This window comes from Malus sylvestris, chromosome 5, assembly GCF_916048215.2.
Source record: "Malus sylvestris chromosome 5, drMalSylv7.2, whole genome shotgun sequence".
In the NCBI taxonomy this organism is placed as follows: Eukaryota; Viridiplantae; Streptophyta; class Magnoliopsida; order Rosales; family Rosaceae; genus Malus; species Malus sylvestris.
In genome coordinates, this window is record NC_062264.1 from 44,695,263 (window position 1) to 44,710,454 (window position 15,192).

Sequence of the window (15,192 nt, forward strand, 5' to 3'; positions counted from 1 at the left end):
TTAGTTATAAGCTATAACTTGGGCTCCATGTAAAGATAATATTCTAGTTATTCTTGGAGAATAAGAGCTCCTAATATTATCCTATTTTGATTCAGATTTGGTAGATTATTTCCTCGTACAATAACAAGTCCTACTGACATCATTATGGGAGGATGAATTAGGTTTTTTTATTTTTGAACAAATGATATTGTCAGTATGGGAGGATGAATTAGGTTTTTTTTATTTTTGAACAAATGATATTATCTATACTAAGGGGTGGGGGGTGGGTTAAGCCTCACAATAGGGTTCAAATTCGTCTTTGACGAGAATCGAATCTAAACCACTCACTTACCTGTGAAGAAGAATATCATTAGACTGTAATACTAAGTGGCAACCACGTGGACCCAATCACGCGGGGCCAATGGGGACCCACCCAAACACGTGGCATCTTTGGCCTACGTGGACAATCACGTGGGGCCAATGGGGACCCACCCAATCACGTGGCAGTACGGGCCCGCCTCCTGGCTCTGATACCATGTGGAAATTTTCAGGTCGACGGGCCGAGGGCCCACTCCAACAACATCGATACTGTCCCCACTTAACCACCTGCACAATCCTCAGGTGTGAGATTTTATCACAAAAGGCCTCGATGTTAGTTAGAGAGGGGTATTTCTATTTAAAGCACTCTTCTCTTCTCCCTCTGTCCGATGTGGGACTGGGGGTTCCAACAAGAATTGATGAAGTGGAACTTTCTAGCTAGGATCAGTTTGAGGGAATTGTTACGTCTCGTCCACTTGTATGCCTGGAAGTCGCGTGTAAGTTCACGTTGCATCAACGACTGGAAATCGAGGGTGCGTCGTTGCATCAACGACTGGAAGTCGCCCGTATGCCTTAAGAGTTACTGAAACTCAATCAAAGAAAAAAAAATCCAACCTTTCCGGCTTTTTGTTTCTGCATGTCAAAAGAAGCAACCATTTTGGCACTTAAACTCCTCCATGAGAAAGCTAACAATGAATTCTACTGAAGTCTTTTTTGTCAGTACTGTATTGCTCATCTTCCTAGTGTTGTGCCTTGGCCCGTTATCTCACCAACTTATAAACCAACAGTTGAACAATTTAAAATACAAGAAATAAAGACACCGAGAAATTTACGAGGTTCGGCAAAAACCTGCCTACGTCCCCGGAGATATTACTCTTCACTATGAGAATAACTAGTACAAGATACACTTGAGTTAAATCGACATAACCCAAACCCCAATCCCTTGTACCCTCACAGAATTTTCCCAAGAGTCTTACTCTCCCCAAGAGCTTCTCACTCTCACTCTATATTTTCTCTCACTTGTGTTTTCCTTTGGATGCTCTCCCAATCCTCACAATCGACAAGCTCTCTACATTTTGTGTGTGAAAAATGCCTTCACTTATAGACATGCACCATCAATTATGTCAACCACAAAACATGCTTCCACAAAACATGCTTCCTCAAAACATGCTTCCACAAAACATGCTTCCACAAAACATGCTTTCAAAGTCCACAAAGTTGAGAGGAAATGTTTGCCAACTCATAATTATATGAGCCAAACACAACAATCTCCACCTTGGCGAATATACTGTGCAAAAATCCTTGCACCCATCACCAATGTCCATTGGCCTTACGTACCAGCATACACACCCTGAATCAACCTCGTTGGTCCTGTTCCTGATTCAGTCACTGCCAATGCATGTGCAGCTGCTGCAAGCTAAAAATCACCATTTAGCTTCAGACAGGATCTCGACATATCCTCGTCTCCTCCAGCAGGTTTTCCTCCTCTTCATTGTCTGCAACCTGGAAACTCGTCAGCGCGCCCGTTTCCAGTAACAACCCATCGAGCCAGACAAAATTCCCACACTTCCTCCTACCTCATGATCATCTCATCACCTGTGAATCCCATAGCTCCACCTGTTGCAAAACCCCTGCAACACTTGAGACTAAACATCACCAGGAGAAGTGTTGCTTCGAGTACCTAGAGGGCATACTCGAAGTCTTCCGCCACAAAATTGCTACAACCCGGACCAAGATCATCCTTTCTTTTTCTCAAAGGACAATTTTTCTTTTTATGCCCGAATTCTTTGCAGTTGTAGCATTGTAGACCTTTGCCTCCGGAACCGGATTTGAACCTGTTGTCTCTCTCAGATCCTTCTCCCAATTTTCTTCCACGATTCCAACCTTGAACAGCTAAAGCAGTCTCGTGCCCACCATCAACAATGGTCTTCTTCTTTTGTGTATCATAAGACACCAAAGAAGCTTGCACCTGCTCCAAACTTACTGTATCTTTTCCATGCAGTAAGGTTGTCACAAGATTTTCATACGAATCTGGAAGTGAGGTAAGAAGTAAGAGGGCTTTGTCTTCTTCCTCAACCTTAACATCAACTTTCCGCAATTGATCCAAGTATCCGTTGAACTCATTCATGTGGTCCATGAGATTCCCACCTTCATCCATCTTCAGCTTGTACAGTTTCCGCTTCAAATGCAACTTGTTGGTCAAACTCTTAGCAATATAGAGTTTTTCCAACTTCTCCCAAAGTGCAGGCGCAGAATCTTCATCCATAACATTATTGATAATGTTATCAGCTATACAGTGTCGAATCGTGCTAACACAACGCGCCTCCAGCTCCTCCCACTTGTCATTTGTCATTTCTTGAGGCTTCCCATCTTTTCCCTTCAAAGCTCTAGCCAAGCCTTGTTGAGTCAAGACATCCTTTACTCTCATCTGCCAAAGAGTAAAACTGCCTTTCCCATTAAACTTCTCAACTGAAAATGACATGTTTGTAGTCATCATGGTGAATAAAAAATTTGAACCGTCAATGAACCAAAGTTTCCAACAAAGCTCTGATACCAATTGTTGTGCCTTGGCCCGTTATCTCACCAACTTATAAACCAACAGTTGAACAATTTAAAATACAAGAAATAAAGACACCGAGAAATTTACGAGGTTCGGCAAAAACCTGCCTACGTCCCCGGAGATATTACTCTTCACTATGAGAATAACTAGTACAAGATACACTTGAGTTAAATCGACATAACCCAAACCCCAATCCCTTGTACCCTCACAGAATTTTCCCAAGAGTCTTACTCTCCCCAAGAGCTTCTCACTCTCACTCTATATTTTCTCTCACTTGTGTTTTCCTTTGGATGCTCTCCCAATCCTCACAATCGACAAGCTCTCTACATTTTGTGTGTGAAAAATGCCTTCACTTATAGACATGCACCATCAATTATGTCAACCACAAAACATGCTTCCACAAAACATGCTTCCTCAAAACATGCTTCCACAAAACATGCTTCCACAAAACATGCTTCCTCAAAACATGCTTCCACAAAACATGCTTCCACAAAACATGCTTTCAAAGTCCACAAAGTTGAGAGGAAATGTTTGCCAACTCATAATTATATGAGCCAAACACAACACCTAGTGATTCTTCCCTCTTCCATTTCGGTTACCCTAGACGCCATTACACCAAACCAACCCCTAAGAGAGGGCGACGTTCTTCTCTCCACCACTAAAATCTTTGCACTAGGGTTTTTTAAGCCAGGCAATTTTCATAACCGTTACATCGGAGTTTGGTACAACAAAATTCCAATCCAAACCATTGTCTGGATTGCAAACAGAGAAAACCCCATAGTTCCTACTGCTGGAACTGGATTTCTAGCCATTCATGCAGATCATGGTGGCCTTGTTATTTATGGGGAGGACCAAAATACCCCTATCTGGTCCGCTAATCTCACGGTCTCTTCTCCAAACAATTCCGTGATAGCCAAGCTTTCGGATAAGGGAAATCTTCTTGTTGAAATTAATGGTGAAAAGCTGTGGCAAGGTTTTGATTATCCCACAAATACGCTACTTCCTTTTATGAAAGTTGGGCTGGACAGGAGGTCCCGGTTGAACCGGTTCCTCACATCTTGGAAGTCCCAAGATGACCCGGGAATGGGCAACTGTTCGTTCCGGATGGTGCCAAGTGAGAGTCCACAGGCGTTCTTATACATGGGTCAGACTCGATTGTATCGGACTGGACCTTGGACCGGTGAAAGATGGTCCGGGGTGCCTGCAATGGTAAAAGTATTCTTCACCAACGTTACTTTTGTGAACAATCAAGATGAGGTATCCATCATGGAAGTAGTTGCTGAATCAACCTTCGTAAAATTGGTGATCGATGAATCAGGAAACTTTGAACGGTCCGCATGGGACGCTGAAGTGCATAAATGGGTCCGAAATTGGTCGCCGGATTGGCAGTGTGATTCTTACGGGGTGTGTGGTCCGAATAGCATTTGTTACCCAAACTTTGCGGATAAATTTGAGTGCAAATGCCTACCTGGATTCGAACCCAAGTTGCAACATGAGTGGTATTTGAGAGAATGGTCAAGCGGGTGCGTGAGGCAAAAGGGTCCATCCGTTTGCCAAAACGGGGAAGGGTTCGTGAAGTTGGAACGTGTGAAGGTGCCGGACACTTCTACGGCACGTGTGAACTGTTGAATAATTGGCCAAATGGCCAAGTGGACAACAAAACAATTCAAAAGAAAAAAAAAAAGAAGGTGGACAACATTCTTCCTTGTTTTGGGGAGGAAAACATGAACCTTGTCTAAAGTCCTTTTGTTTTTATTTGGCATATGGAAAGCCACGGTTGAGGTTTTGAATGATAAGTAATTGTTGTTTTTGATGAAGAGAAGTAATGCAGCCATAGAAGAGAAAAAAACGCAGCAGAAAATAGAGAGCAAAAACAGAGGTGCTGCAGCCCCATTTTCAAGAGAAGAAAGAAAGGTGATTTTCTTTCTTTGTTGGTACTCACTCAATCAAAGTTGTATTTGTGTATTAGCTTTGAGCTTTGTATAGAGAGGAAATTATTCACTATATTTCACTCTCTATTTGTTTCTTTGGTGAGTGAGAGTTATTGGGTGTATTGGGGTTTTGGGTTGTGAGATTGCCAACACTTTGTAAACTCCCATTTGGTTGATAGTGGATTATTGGGTGAGCTCCTACTGCTCCGAGGACGTACTCCAGTTACACTGACTGTGGAGGAACCTCGTTAAAATCTTGGTGTCTTTAATATTTTGGTCTTGCATTTTCATTTGATAAATTTCCTGTGGGTTAGCTTGCATTGGTTCCAACGGGTTTGGTGCTATCCTAGCACAACATGAACATGAGTAGGAGTGGGGAAGCATGTAAAGAAGAATGCCTGAGAAATTGTTCTTGCACGGCATACGCAAATGCAGATGAAAGGAAGGGAGGTAGTGGCTGTATAACATGGCATGGGGACTTGATGGACACAAGGACTTTTTTGGATATAGGTCAAGATTTATTTGTGCGAGTTGATGCAAATGTTTCGGGTATATTTCCATTATCAATTTATCTTCTTTATTCTCTTTTCCCTATCAATAATTCCCCTCATAACACCGAGGTTCAATGAAAAAAAAATCTTCTTTCTTTATTTCATTAAAAAATTTGAGGAATTATTATTTAGTTTGGTAGTTGTACGTTTGTTGCCATTCTAAAAAAATCATTTGACACTAGTCTCTTGCCAAATAATAAAAGTGAAATTATTCCGTCAAGAGTGTAAGATGACTCTTTTAGAGGACTAATGTTTTTTTATAAAAAATTCTGAAATTTCTATAAATTAATACTAAAATTTTAGTTCTCATGTTCATTGGAACTTTTTACAAGGTTTTTTTTCCTGAAATTTTACAAGGTTTTTTAAACAAGGAAATAAATGCTTGTATATCTGCAGCTCAATACGCAAAGAAGTCAAACAGTTCTTTTGGCAAGAAGAGGAAGCTGGAAGCTTAGTTTCAGTCGCATGTGGTCTATTGTTCTTCCTCTTGTTTTCCCTTGCATGTTGGTTGGCAAAGAGGAAGAGAAAAGGTAAACAAATTTCCTTTTACTAGGTTGCCCTCTAATCATTCACAATTATGTAACTGGATATTGGTTTTAATTAATTAATAACACAATATTATCTGTTTATGTACTTTTATCACATGTCAGAGCAGTCATGATAAATTTTTCAATGTGACCATAGCATCAACCTCCTGGGAAGATTCTTCTGCTAGAACAAATATTGAAGAAAGTGGAATAAACTCTGAATTACCATTCTTTGAACTAAGTACCATAGTTAAGGCCACAAATAATTTCGCTTCCACCAATAAGATTGGAACAGGTGGTTTCGGCTCCGTTTATAAGGTACGTAGTTGCCCTTAGATATTGTCTCAAATCATAAATCAAACTTTAAATAGAAATTTTTTAGATTTATTTTTTAGCCATCTGCACTCCAAATCAATTATTTTATTATTTTTTCCTGTACTCACCTTGTAGTTTAAACAGAAGAACATAATGAAGAAATCTTGCAGATAAAGAAAGAGAATCAAGAAGAGAGAGGGAGCAAGATTTAGAGAGAGAGAGGGAGAGATTTTAGACAGAAAAAGTAAATCTTTGTTAATGGTTTCAGAAAAAATACAAGGTAGTGTTCCATAAGGATATATATCCAAAAACTATATTGCTTACAAGCTAAGCTAACATTTAGCTCGCAGGTTATTGACACTTGCAAACAATAGGATTACAAGACCATTACAGTTAACAAAAATCAAGAGACCCGTCCAATAAAGACTGGAAAGGACGACTCAAAAATATATTTCATTAAAATTCAAACCCAATCAATAATCGATAAGTGATGGGAACTATCTTGTTTCTACTTTTCACAATTATCCCACACGGTGATGCGGGTTTTGAAACTGTATAAAACACGTAGAAAGTTTTAAATCCATATATGGTAAGCCATACTACTTATATATATGTGGAAATCCATTCACAAACCTATTGTACTACTTATATATAAGTGATGGTTGGATGGTATTAATCTTCTACACACAAAAAAGCAAGTGTTTCCCACCCTGGGAAATTGTTAAGCACCTATCAAACTAATTGAGTGGAAACAGTATGGTGCTTCCCAATCTAAAGAGTCAATGACACTGAAGCAGCAGATTAGTGAATGGATTAGCAAACAGTTAATTATGATTTGTTTTGGGTCCAAAGAAACCTTGTTAGGTGATGGTGATTTCAAAATGGATACTGAAGAGCTATTCATTGAATGAAGAACAATTAAATCTGTTAAATTACAGCAGGAAAGCCGCATAAGTAAATATATACCAACAGAAAGCCGCATAAGTAAATATATACCAACAGAAAAGTGGGCTAATCCAACCAATCTCACCAATGGACATTGTCACCCGAGCAATTGTCGGACTAAATCTTTGATAAAAAAAAAAAAAAGGTCGTACCCAGTGCACAAGGCTCCCGCTTTACGCAGGGTCTGGGAGAGGTGAATGTCGGCTAGCCTTACCCCCATTTATGGAGAGACTGCTCCCAAGTCTCGAACCCAAGACCTACCGCTCATGGGCGAAGGCACTTATCATCGCACCAAGTGCGACCTCTTGGACTAAATCTTTGATGAAACAAACAAATGCTGAGGAAAATGATCATTACCCAAAATTCCATTCTGAACAAATATATGGACCAATCTGAAGTGAAACGAAGAATTCTAGAAAAACATGAAAAACTTAATAAAACCCAATTTAAACGAAGAACTCCATCTGAAGCAGATTTTCACATGCAAAAGTTGTAGAAGATGCCTAAGATGATATGGAGTCATTTGAGACCATCAACTCAACCCCATTCGAACGCAATCACAAAATCAAAAAGGACTAAATGGGCAAACAAACAAAAAAATGAGGAAGTACCTACCTTGAGCTTAGAGCAACTCCACCCATGGAGCCCTCCCCCATGGCAATCCACTATTGAATCCACCCTATTGAACAATAACTGCCTTTAATGAATAGTAACTGACATTAATAAACAGTAATTGCCATTTGCATCTCCACCCTTGGAGCCCTCCCCCTGGCAATAGGCAATAAAATATTAGTTTTTTTTGTTTGTTTAAATAATACAAAATAAAATTATTTGTAATTTCGGATAAGATTTTTTAAATCCTTCTCGTTGTGCCACGTGTCATTTTATCTAAAAATAATATTTTTAATTCTTTTGCCAAGAAAGTAATGATGAAAACAAAAAATGATTTTTTTTTCTTCCTGTAATCCAACACCTATCATAGAAAAGGTGAAAATAATGCATATGTATATCAAGTGTCAGTTGGAGAAGTATGCCTTGGCCAAGTGTCAAGCTTTTTTTCAAAAAGGGCCGGACACAGCCTGACACAAAAACAATTAAAAAAAAGACCGGACCAACCCTTGCGTCAGCCTGACGCCTCCCCACTCGGGCAGCAGGCCTGTCAATTTCCCACAGGCCTGCAACTCGGGCTCCCACCCTCACTCGGGCCCTTCAACGCTGGACCTCCTCCCACCAGCCCTCGGGCCCTTTCTTGAAGCCTGTCCCCCGAGCAAACTCCATGGGTGGAGTTGCTCTTAAGAGAGAGGAGGAAGAACGACGATGCCCTTCTTCTGCAGAATTTTGCCGATGTTGTTGTTGGATAGTGGCCAAATTAGGCTAGGAAACAAAACAAAAGAATGAAAGAAAATTGATGAGGGAACATCATGATGAGGATTATGTTTCCTTGTTTTGTGGCTTGTTTTGTTCCTTGTTTTGTGGCTTTTTCAAAGCCATAATTAGTTGGTTTTCGGCTGGAAGAAAGGAGGAGAAGAAAAGGGGCTGATTTTTATTTAAAGGAAAGGTGTGAACTCATTTTCTGCCGAGAGCAAGTAGAGCAGAGGAGAAAGCATTCGACTCTCCCATTTGAAACAGTGCTGCTCCTTCCCATTTGTTTGTAATCCCCCTTTGTTAGTGATCACTCAATCAAAGATATTTGTGCTACATTTTGTGGCTTTTGGGAGAGAAGGAATTTGGTATATGTTTCCATCTTCTCCATTTGTTTCTTTGTGAGAGTGAGAGCTATTGGGTGTATGTGGGCTTTGGGTTTGAGAGTTAAAACATCAATTTGTAATCTCCTTTTGATATTAGTGGAATTTTCTCTCCGTCTCGGAATTGGACGTAGGCTTACGCCGAACCAGTATAAATCCTTTGTGTCATTTGGATTTTTGTATTGTCATATTTTGCCGTTGTTGCTTATTGGTTTCATATTTGGTGCTATCCTAGCACAACAAGTGGTATCAGAGCTCTGGGTTTCGACTTGGGGCTTTGTACAAGTATGTCTATGAAACCTTCGAATATGTCGGTGAAATATGATATTGAAAAATTCAATGGGAGGAATGATTTTAGCCTTTGGCGGGTTAAGATGCGAGCTGTGCTAGTTCAACAAGGGTTGCTTAAGGCGCTACAGGGTGTGGAAGCCTTGCCACAAGATTGGTCTGCTGAAGAAAAAGAAGACGCTTTGAATCGAGCACATAGTGCAATTATGTTATCACTATCTGATGAAGTTCTTCATGAGGTGGATAATGAAACTACTGCAGCTGGTTTGTGGCTTAAGTTGGATAGTAGATATATGACCAAATCCCTCACCAATCGTTTGTATTTGAAGCAACGTTTGTACACTCTCCGTATGACTGAAGGTACGCCTATTCAAAATCATCTTGATGAGTTTAATAAGGTTATTATGGATTTGAAAAGTATGGATAATAAAATTGATGATGAGGATCAATCTTTGATTTTGTTGTGTTCTTTACCTCCTTCGTATGCGAATTTTGTTGAAACTTTGTTATATGGGAGAGATTCTATTTGTATGGAGAATGTAAAAGCCGCTTTGAATTCAAGAGAGTTAAAGAACAAAGTATTTGGAAATTTGAATGATTCTCATTCTGAGGCTTTGATAGCAAGAGGCAGAGATAGGGAATATGGTTCAGGGAGTAATAAAGGAAATTTGAGATCGAAGTCTAAGACCAGAAACAACACATGCAACTATTGTCGCAAGGAAGGGCATTGGAAAGTTGATTGCCCAAAACTGAAAGATAATGCTGGTGCGAGTGCGAATGTCGTCGATGACGACTTCGACTTTGTTCTATGATGACAGTTGGCTACACCAGATTTGAAATTAAAAAAAAAAGAAAAAGAAAAAAGGAATCTGGTGTTGTAGGTACTCTTAAATCTCTCCGCTACATATGGAGATTTAAGAGTTTGTAAGGATTCTTTGTTATGATTTGAGAAAGTTGCTTAGTAGCCTCTATGTATGTTTGTGTTATGTCAGTTGCTCTTCATCGGTGTTTTTATTGTTTTGGATATTGGTATGGTTTTGCTTTTTTTGGTAAAGTTGAATTCAGTGAGGGCCAATTTGTTGAGTTCTGCAAGTTTGGATAGTGAGGCACCACACTATTTTGGATACACCACATGCACTGCAGAACATGTGTGTGGAACCCTCGTGTAGAAGGCAAGTTATATGCTTTCTAACTTTGTTTGGGCTATGGACATTTGGTTGGATTTGTTTGCCACTGCTATTTGGTCTGTTGGTCTCCATCATCTGCAATTAGTTTTCTTGAAGACTCCAGTTGAGGTATGGTTTTGGATCTCCTGCTGATTATTTGAATTTGAAATTTTGGTTGTCCTGTTGGTGCTCATGTGATGATGGTAAACTTGAGTGAAGGTCATATTTTCGTATGTGGTATGTGAGACTATGTTGCCAAATTTGTAATCAGTTTTGACTTGGAGAATGTGCCATGCTATGTGAATGAGTCTATTGGTGCAGTTTAAGACCATGGTGTTTGTGAGCAGGTGGAGTTCATTGTGTGTCCAACTTTGGTATGGTGTACTTGATCTTTTGTTGGTGATATTGAAGAATTTCAGTTCTTCGTTTGAATCACCTTTTGTTTTGATCAAGGCACTTATGGTTTGCAAATTTGGAGAAGACGGTAGAGAAATGGTCTACTTTTGTTGGCTTTGGTACAATTTGAGTCGAGGTGGAGATCATTATGAGTACCGGAAAGTTTGGGGAATTTGATTTAGTTCCCGTTGTCTTTAGTTTGTACTTTGGGTGATTATGGTGATTGTTGATTTGATTCTCTGTGATGTTTTCGGAATTTGGCCAAGGTGGATATTGTTGGATAGTGGCCAAATTAGGCTAGGAAACAAAACAAAAGAATGAAAGAAAATTGATGAGGGAACATCATGATGAGGATTATGTTTCCTTGTTTTGTGGCTTGTTTTGTTCCTTGTTTTGTGGCTTTTTCAAAGCCATAATTAGTTGGTTTTCGGCTGGAAGAAAGGAGGAGAAGAAAAGGGGCTGATTTTTATTTAAAGGAAAGGTGTGAACTCATTTTCTGCCGAGAGCAAGTAGAGCAGAGGAGAAAGCATTCGACTCTCCCATTTGAAACAGTGCTGCTCCTTCCCATTTGTTTGTAATCCCCCTTTGTTAGTGATCACTCAATCAAAGATATTTGTGCTACATTTTGTGGCTTTTGGGAGAGAAGGAATTTGGTATATGTTTCCATCTTCTCCATTTGTTTCTTTGTGAGAGTGAGAGCTATTTGGTGTATGTGAGCTTTGGGTTTGAGAGTTAAAACATCAATTTGTAATCTCCTTTTGATATTAGTGGAATTTTCTCGCCGTCTCGGAACTGGACGTAGGCTTACGCCGAACCAGTATAAATCCTTTATGTCATTTGGATTTTTGTATTGTCATATTTTGCCGTTGTTGCTTATTGGTTTCATATTTGGTGCTATCCTAGCACAACAGTTGTTTCCGGCCGTCGCCGCCAGCGCTAGGAAGATCGACTCTCACATCCCAAGAACCCTAATTTATAAACTCCCAATCAAACGCAAAAAGGATAGAGGAAACCCAAATAAAGGGAAATTCGAGAAATTCAACATACTGTAAGACGCTTTCTGACATCGAGAGATACGGGAATCGGAGAGAAAAGAAGAGCAGAGGAAGATGAAAGATTATGGGTTTTCCAGTAGAGAAGGAGAGAGAGAGAGAGGAGGGATGAGATATGATAGGAGAGCGCACGCGTAGGAGAGAAAGAGGAAGAGAGGTGAGAGGAGAGCGTGTTTGACCCCATTCCCAATCCGTCCCAAACCCTCTGAACAAAATTGTGGGCATTTTGGTCAACAAAAAACAAATTAGTAGCACAGTTGTAAATAGATTGAAATCCGGTTCAAAACACTGTTCATTTGAACAGTGCAATTGAAAACCTTACTTTAGACTAAAGTAATAATTCAAAATATTGCGATCTTTTGTTATTTCAATCGCGTATCTCCTTCACTTGAAGTAGTCAAATCATTTTTATGTATATGGATTGAGTTTTACTCCTTTGTTAATGTATAAATGCAATTTCAAGGGGAGAATATATACAGAGCTAGGAATATGTTGGTAAGTTTCTTGAAAGATAAGTGCACTATAAGTTGAATTTGGATTACAAATTCAGAGTGTGCTTGATAATGGGAAGGAGATAGCAGTGAAAAGACTAGCCAAGAATTCTGGCCAAGGAATTGGAGAGTTTAAGAATGAAGTTGTGCTGCTTTCAAAGCTCCAACACAGGAACCTTGTGAGGATCATGGGTTGCTGCGTTCAAGATGAAGAGAAGATGTTGATCTATGAATACTTGCCAAACAAAAGTCTTGACTTTTTCATTTTCAGTATGTCTTTCTTTTACCCTTGTTCTTCTTTTTATACAAGCAATATTGTGGAAGGGGAAATCGAGCTCAGGACCTCAGGTGCAGGATTGAATGCTCTAAACTCAACTCAATTACAAGCACATTTCTTTTCACTTGTGTATCTAAAATTTTCGGTTAAAAACCTTGAACCAAGCAGGAATACAATCTAATTTACTTTGCTTACTTTTTTCCCATATGAAGCAAAAAAGGCGTTCTTGGAGTGGAGAAGACGATTTGAGATCATCGGCGGGATTGCTAGAGGGATTTTATATCTTCATCAGGATTCGAGATTAAGAATTATCCATAGAGATCTAAAGGCCAGCAATGTTCTGTTGGATTCTGCTATGAACCCCAAGATTTCAGATTTTGGTATGGCTAGGATATTTGGAGTTGAACAAATTGAAGCAAATACAAACCGTGTGGTTGGGACATAGTAAGTTTCATTCAAGACTGAAAGTACACCTGTTTTTTACAATTTTCATCCCTACGTCACAAGGCCACAAACGTGTGTGCAACTTTTGTTGAATAATATAGAAAGAAGCTGTGATAATTAATCAATTTTATTTTGTTGCTTCAGTGGTTATATGTCACCAGAGTACGCAATGGAAGGATTTTTTTTCAGTAAAGTCTGACGTATATAGCTTCGGCGTTTTACTACTAGAAATTGTTACTGGCAGAAAGAACACTGGCTACTACCACGATAGTTCTTACTCAAATTTAGTTGGACATGTAAGCATAACATTAAGACATACCAAACTTCTCTCCGTCTTCTTTTATAACTTGATGATTAATTTGTAAATGGTTTTTAGGTTTGGGACTTGTGGAAGGAAAGTAGAGCCTTGGAAATCATTGATTCATCTCTGGGAGAATCATACCATGTCAATGAAGTTCTAAGATGTATTCACATTGCCCTCTTGTGCGTGCAAGAGCAAGCGAATGATCGTCCACTCATGTCAGCAGTGGTTTCCCTGTTGGGTAATGATGCAGCAATTCCTTCACCAAAGCAACCTGGATTTTTATTGAAGAGAAGTTATCATACTAGTGGAGACCCATCAACCAATACAGAAGGAGCTTCCTCTATAAATGACATAACCCATACAGAAGTAGAATGTCGCTAAGGAGAGAACCAGACGTATACTCGGAAAGACCATCATTGAATTTAGAGTACGATCACGTGATAAGTGAGATAAGAATAGAGGATATACTCTGATTTCACTCAATAATTTGCCTTTTAATTAGGAATCTAAGTTCTATATCTACAACACTATGTCTTGTTGTAAATACATGCTATAAATTGTGTGCCTTATAACTAGGGATCTAAGTTCTATATTTGCAATACTCATCATCTGTCTTGTTGTAAATACAAAATATAAATTATTTGCAACACTCGTCATCTGTTCGACCAGGCTACATAAAAGTACTTTCTAACCGCCAGAGACGTGTAGGAGGGCTGACAACTTTGTGGCACAAGGTTTTAGAAGCATGCCTACTCAGACACTAATCAAGCCACGTGTCAACCAACAGTCAAGACTCAAAAGCAAAAGTCTAGAACGGGACATGAAGCTGGTCTGGCCTGCTCTAAGTGACATGATTAATTAATCAAGGCCTAGTGGGACGCTCGGCACACATTGGACATTTGGATGTTATGATAATTTAGTGTTAGAAATGATAATTTAGAGCTTGAATATTGTTCACTATCAAATGTGCTAGTATATGCTTCAAAAAATTTTAGAGGTAAAATATTGTTAAAAATTATGATGCTTTTATTTGTACGGTGATATATACAAAACACTGTATTAATTGTGATATTTACATAAAACTATATCATAGTGATTAGTGAATAGTGATTTGTACATAAAATTATATCAAAAATATTTGAGATGGTAGTAAAATCTTATGCATAAACTCTCTTGTGATAGTGCAAAAGTTTTTACAGATGAGAAATAGTTCAAAATTGTTTGAGTGCGGTATCGGGCTCGAATTTTTTAAACTCACTCTTGCTCATCTCCCATAAGAATCAAGCCAAGCTTACCCGCAAGCTCGAAAAAATTAAACAAGCCAAATTTAAACATAATAGTATTCAGTTCGGCTTGACTAGTTTGCAGTCCTACATTTATTTATTTGTTGGGATTTTCTCTTTACTTCTTATAATTTTAAGCCAACAAATTTAAGCCCTAATCTTAGTAAAAAACCATGGGCTAACAAAAATGGGTCGTCATCACCAAGTTAGTTTGGTGACATTTTTCTTATTAATTTTGGAAGATGGTACTAAATTCATATTTTATATCTGGTTGATCACAAGGAAAAAGTTATATGCTCCGGTTAAAAGTACTTTTAAAATTGCTGAAGACATTTTTAGTGAAAATATTTTTAAAACTAATTTTTTGAAAGAAAAACTTCAAATAATTTTAAGCCCAAAAGTATTTTCTCAACAAGTGTTTTCCGTTATTTCAAAAGTATTTACAAACAAGCTCATAATTAATTATAAACATAAATAGTTTCTTACATTAATGTATGATCATTATACACAGTTGAATGATCCATTTCTTGTGGGAAAGAATCATTTCACAGTTAAATTCTAGGTTTTAGATGAATATTGTTTCACACCTTTATTCTTCTCACATAGAGGAATATATATAC

The 15,192-nt window shown here is 38.7% G+C and overlaps 2 protein-coding genes, 1 long non-coding RNA gene and 1 pseudogene across 2 annotated transcripts; all 4 read left to right on the plus strand.

The window, feature by feature from the left end:
- Nucleotides 1-15,192, plus strand: part of LOC126624324 (G-type lectin S-receptor-like serine/threonine-protein kinase At1g11410) — a 99,756-nt gene that overhangs the window by 30,509 nt on the left and 54,055 nt on the right.
- On the plus strand, nt 990-5,001 carry LOC126621156 (G-type lectin S-receptor-like serine/threonine-protein kinase At1g11410). Its single transcript, XM_050289557.1, has 2 exons — nt 990-1,037; nt 3,425-5,001. The coding sequence occupies exons 1-2, from the start codon at nt 990-992 to the stop codon at nt 4,484-4,486; spliced, it is 1,110 nt and encodes a 369-aa protein (XP_050145514.1). The 3' UTR covers nt 4,487-5,001.
- Nucleotides 3,407-13,938, plus strand: LOC126621158 (G-type lectin S-receptor-like serine/threonine-protein kinase At1g11410; annotated as a pseudogene).
- On the plus strand, nt 8,484-11,545 carry LOC126624374 (uncharacterized). The gene is made up of 2 exons (XR_007624085.1): nt 8,484-8,911; nt 11,421-11,545. It is a non-coding gene; the product is annotated as an uncharacterized LOC126624374 (long non-coding RNA).

Coding starts and splice junctions, on each gene's coding strand:
- LOC126621156 (XM_050289557.1), top strand. CDS start 990: ATGAATTCTACTGAAGTCTTTTTTGTCAGTACTGTATTGCTCATCTTC. Junction 1,038..3,424: donor GTACTGTATTGCTCATCTTC/CTAGTGTTGTGC, acceptor CAAACACAACAC/CTAGTGATTCTTCCCTCTTC.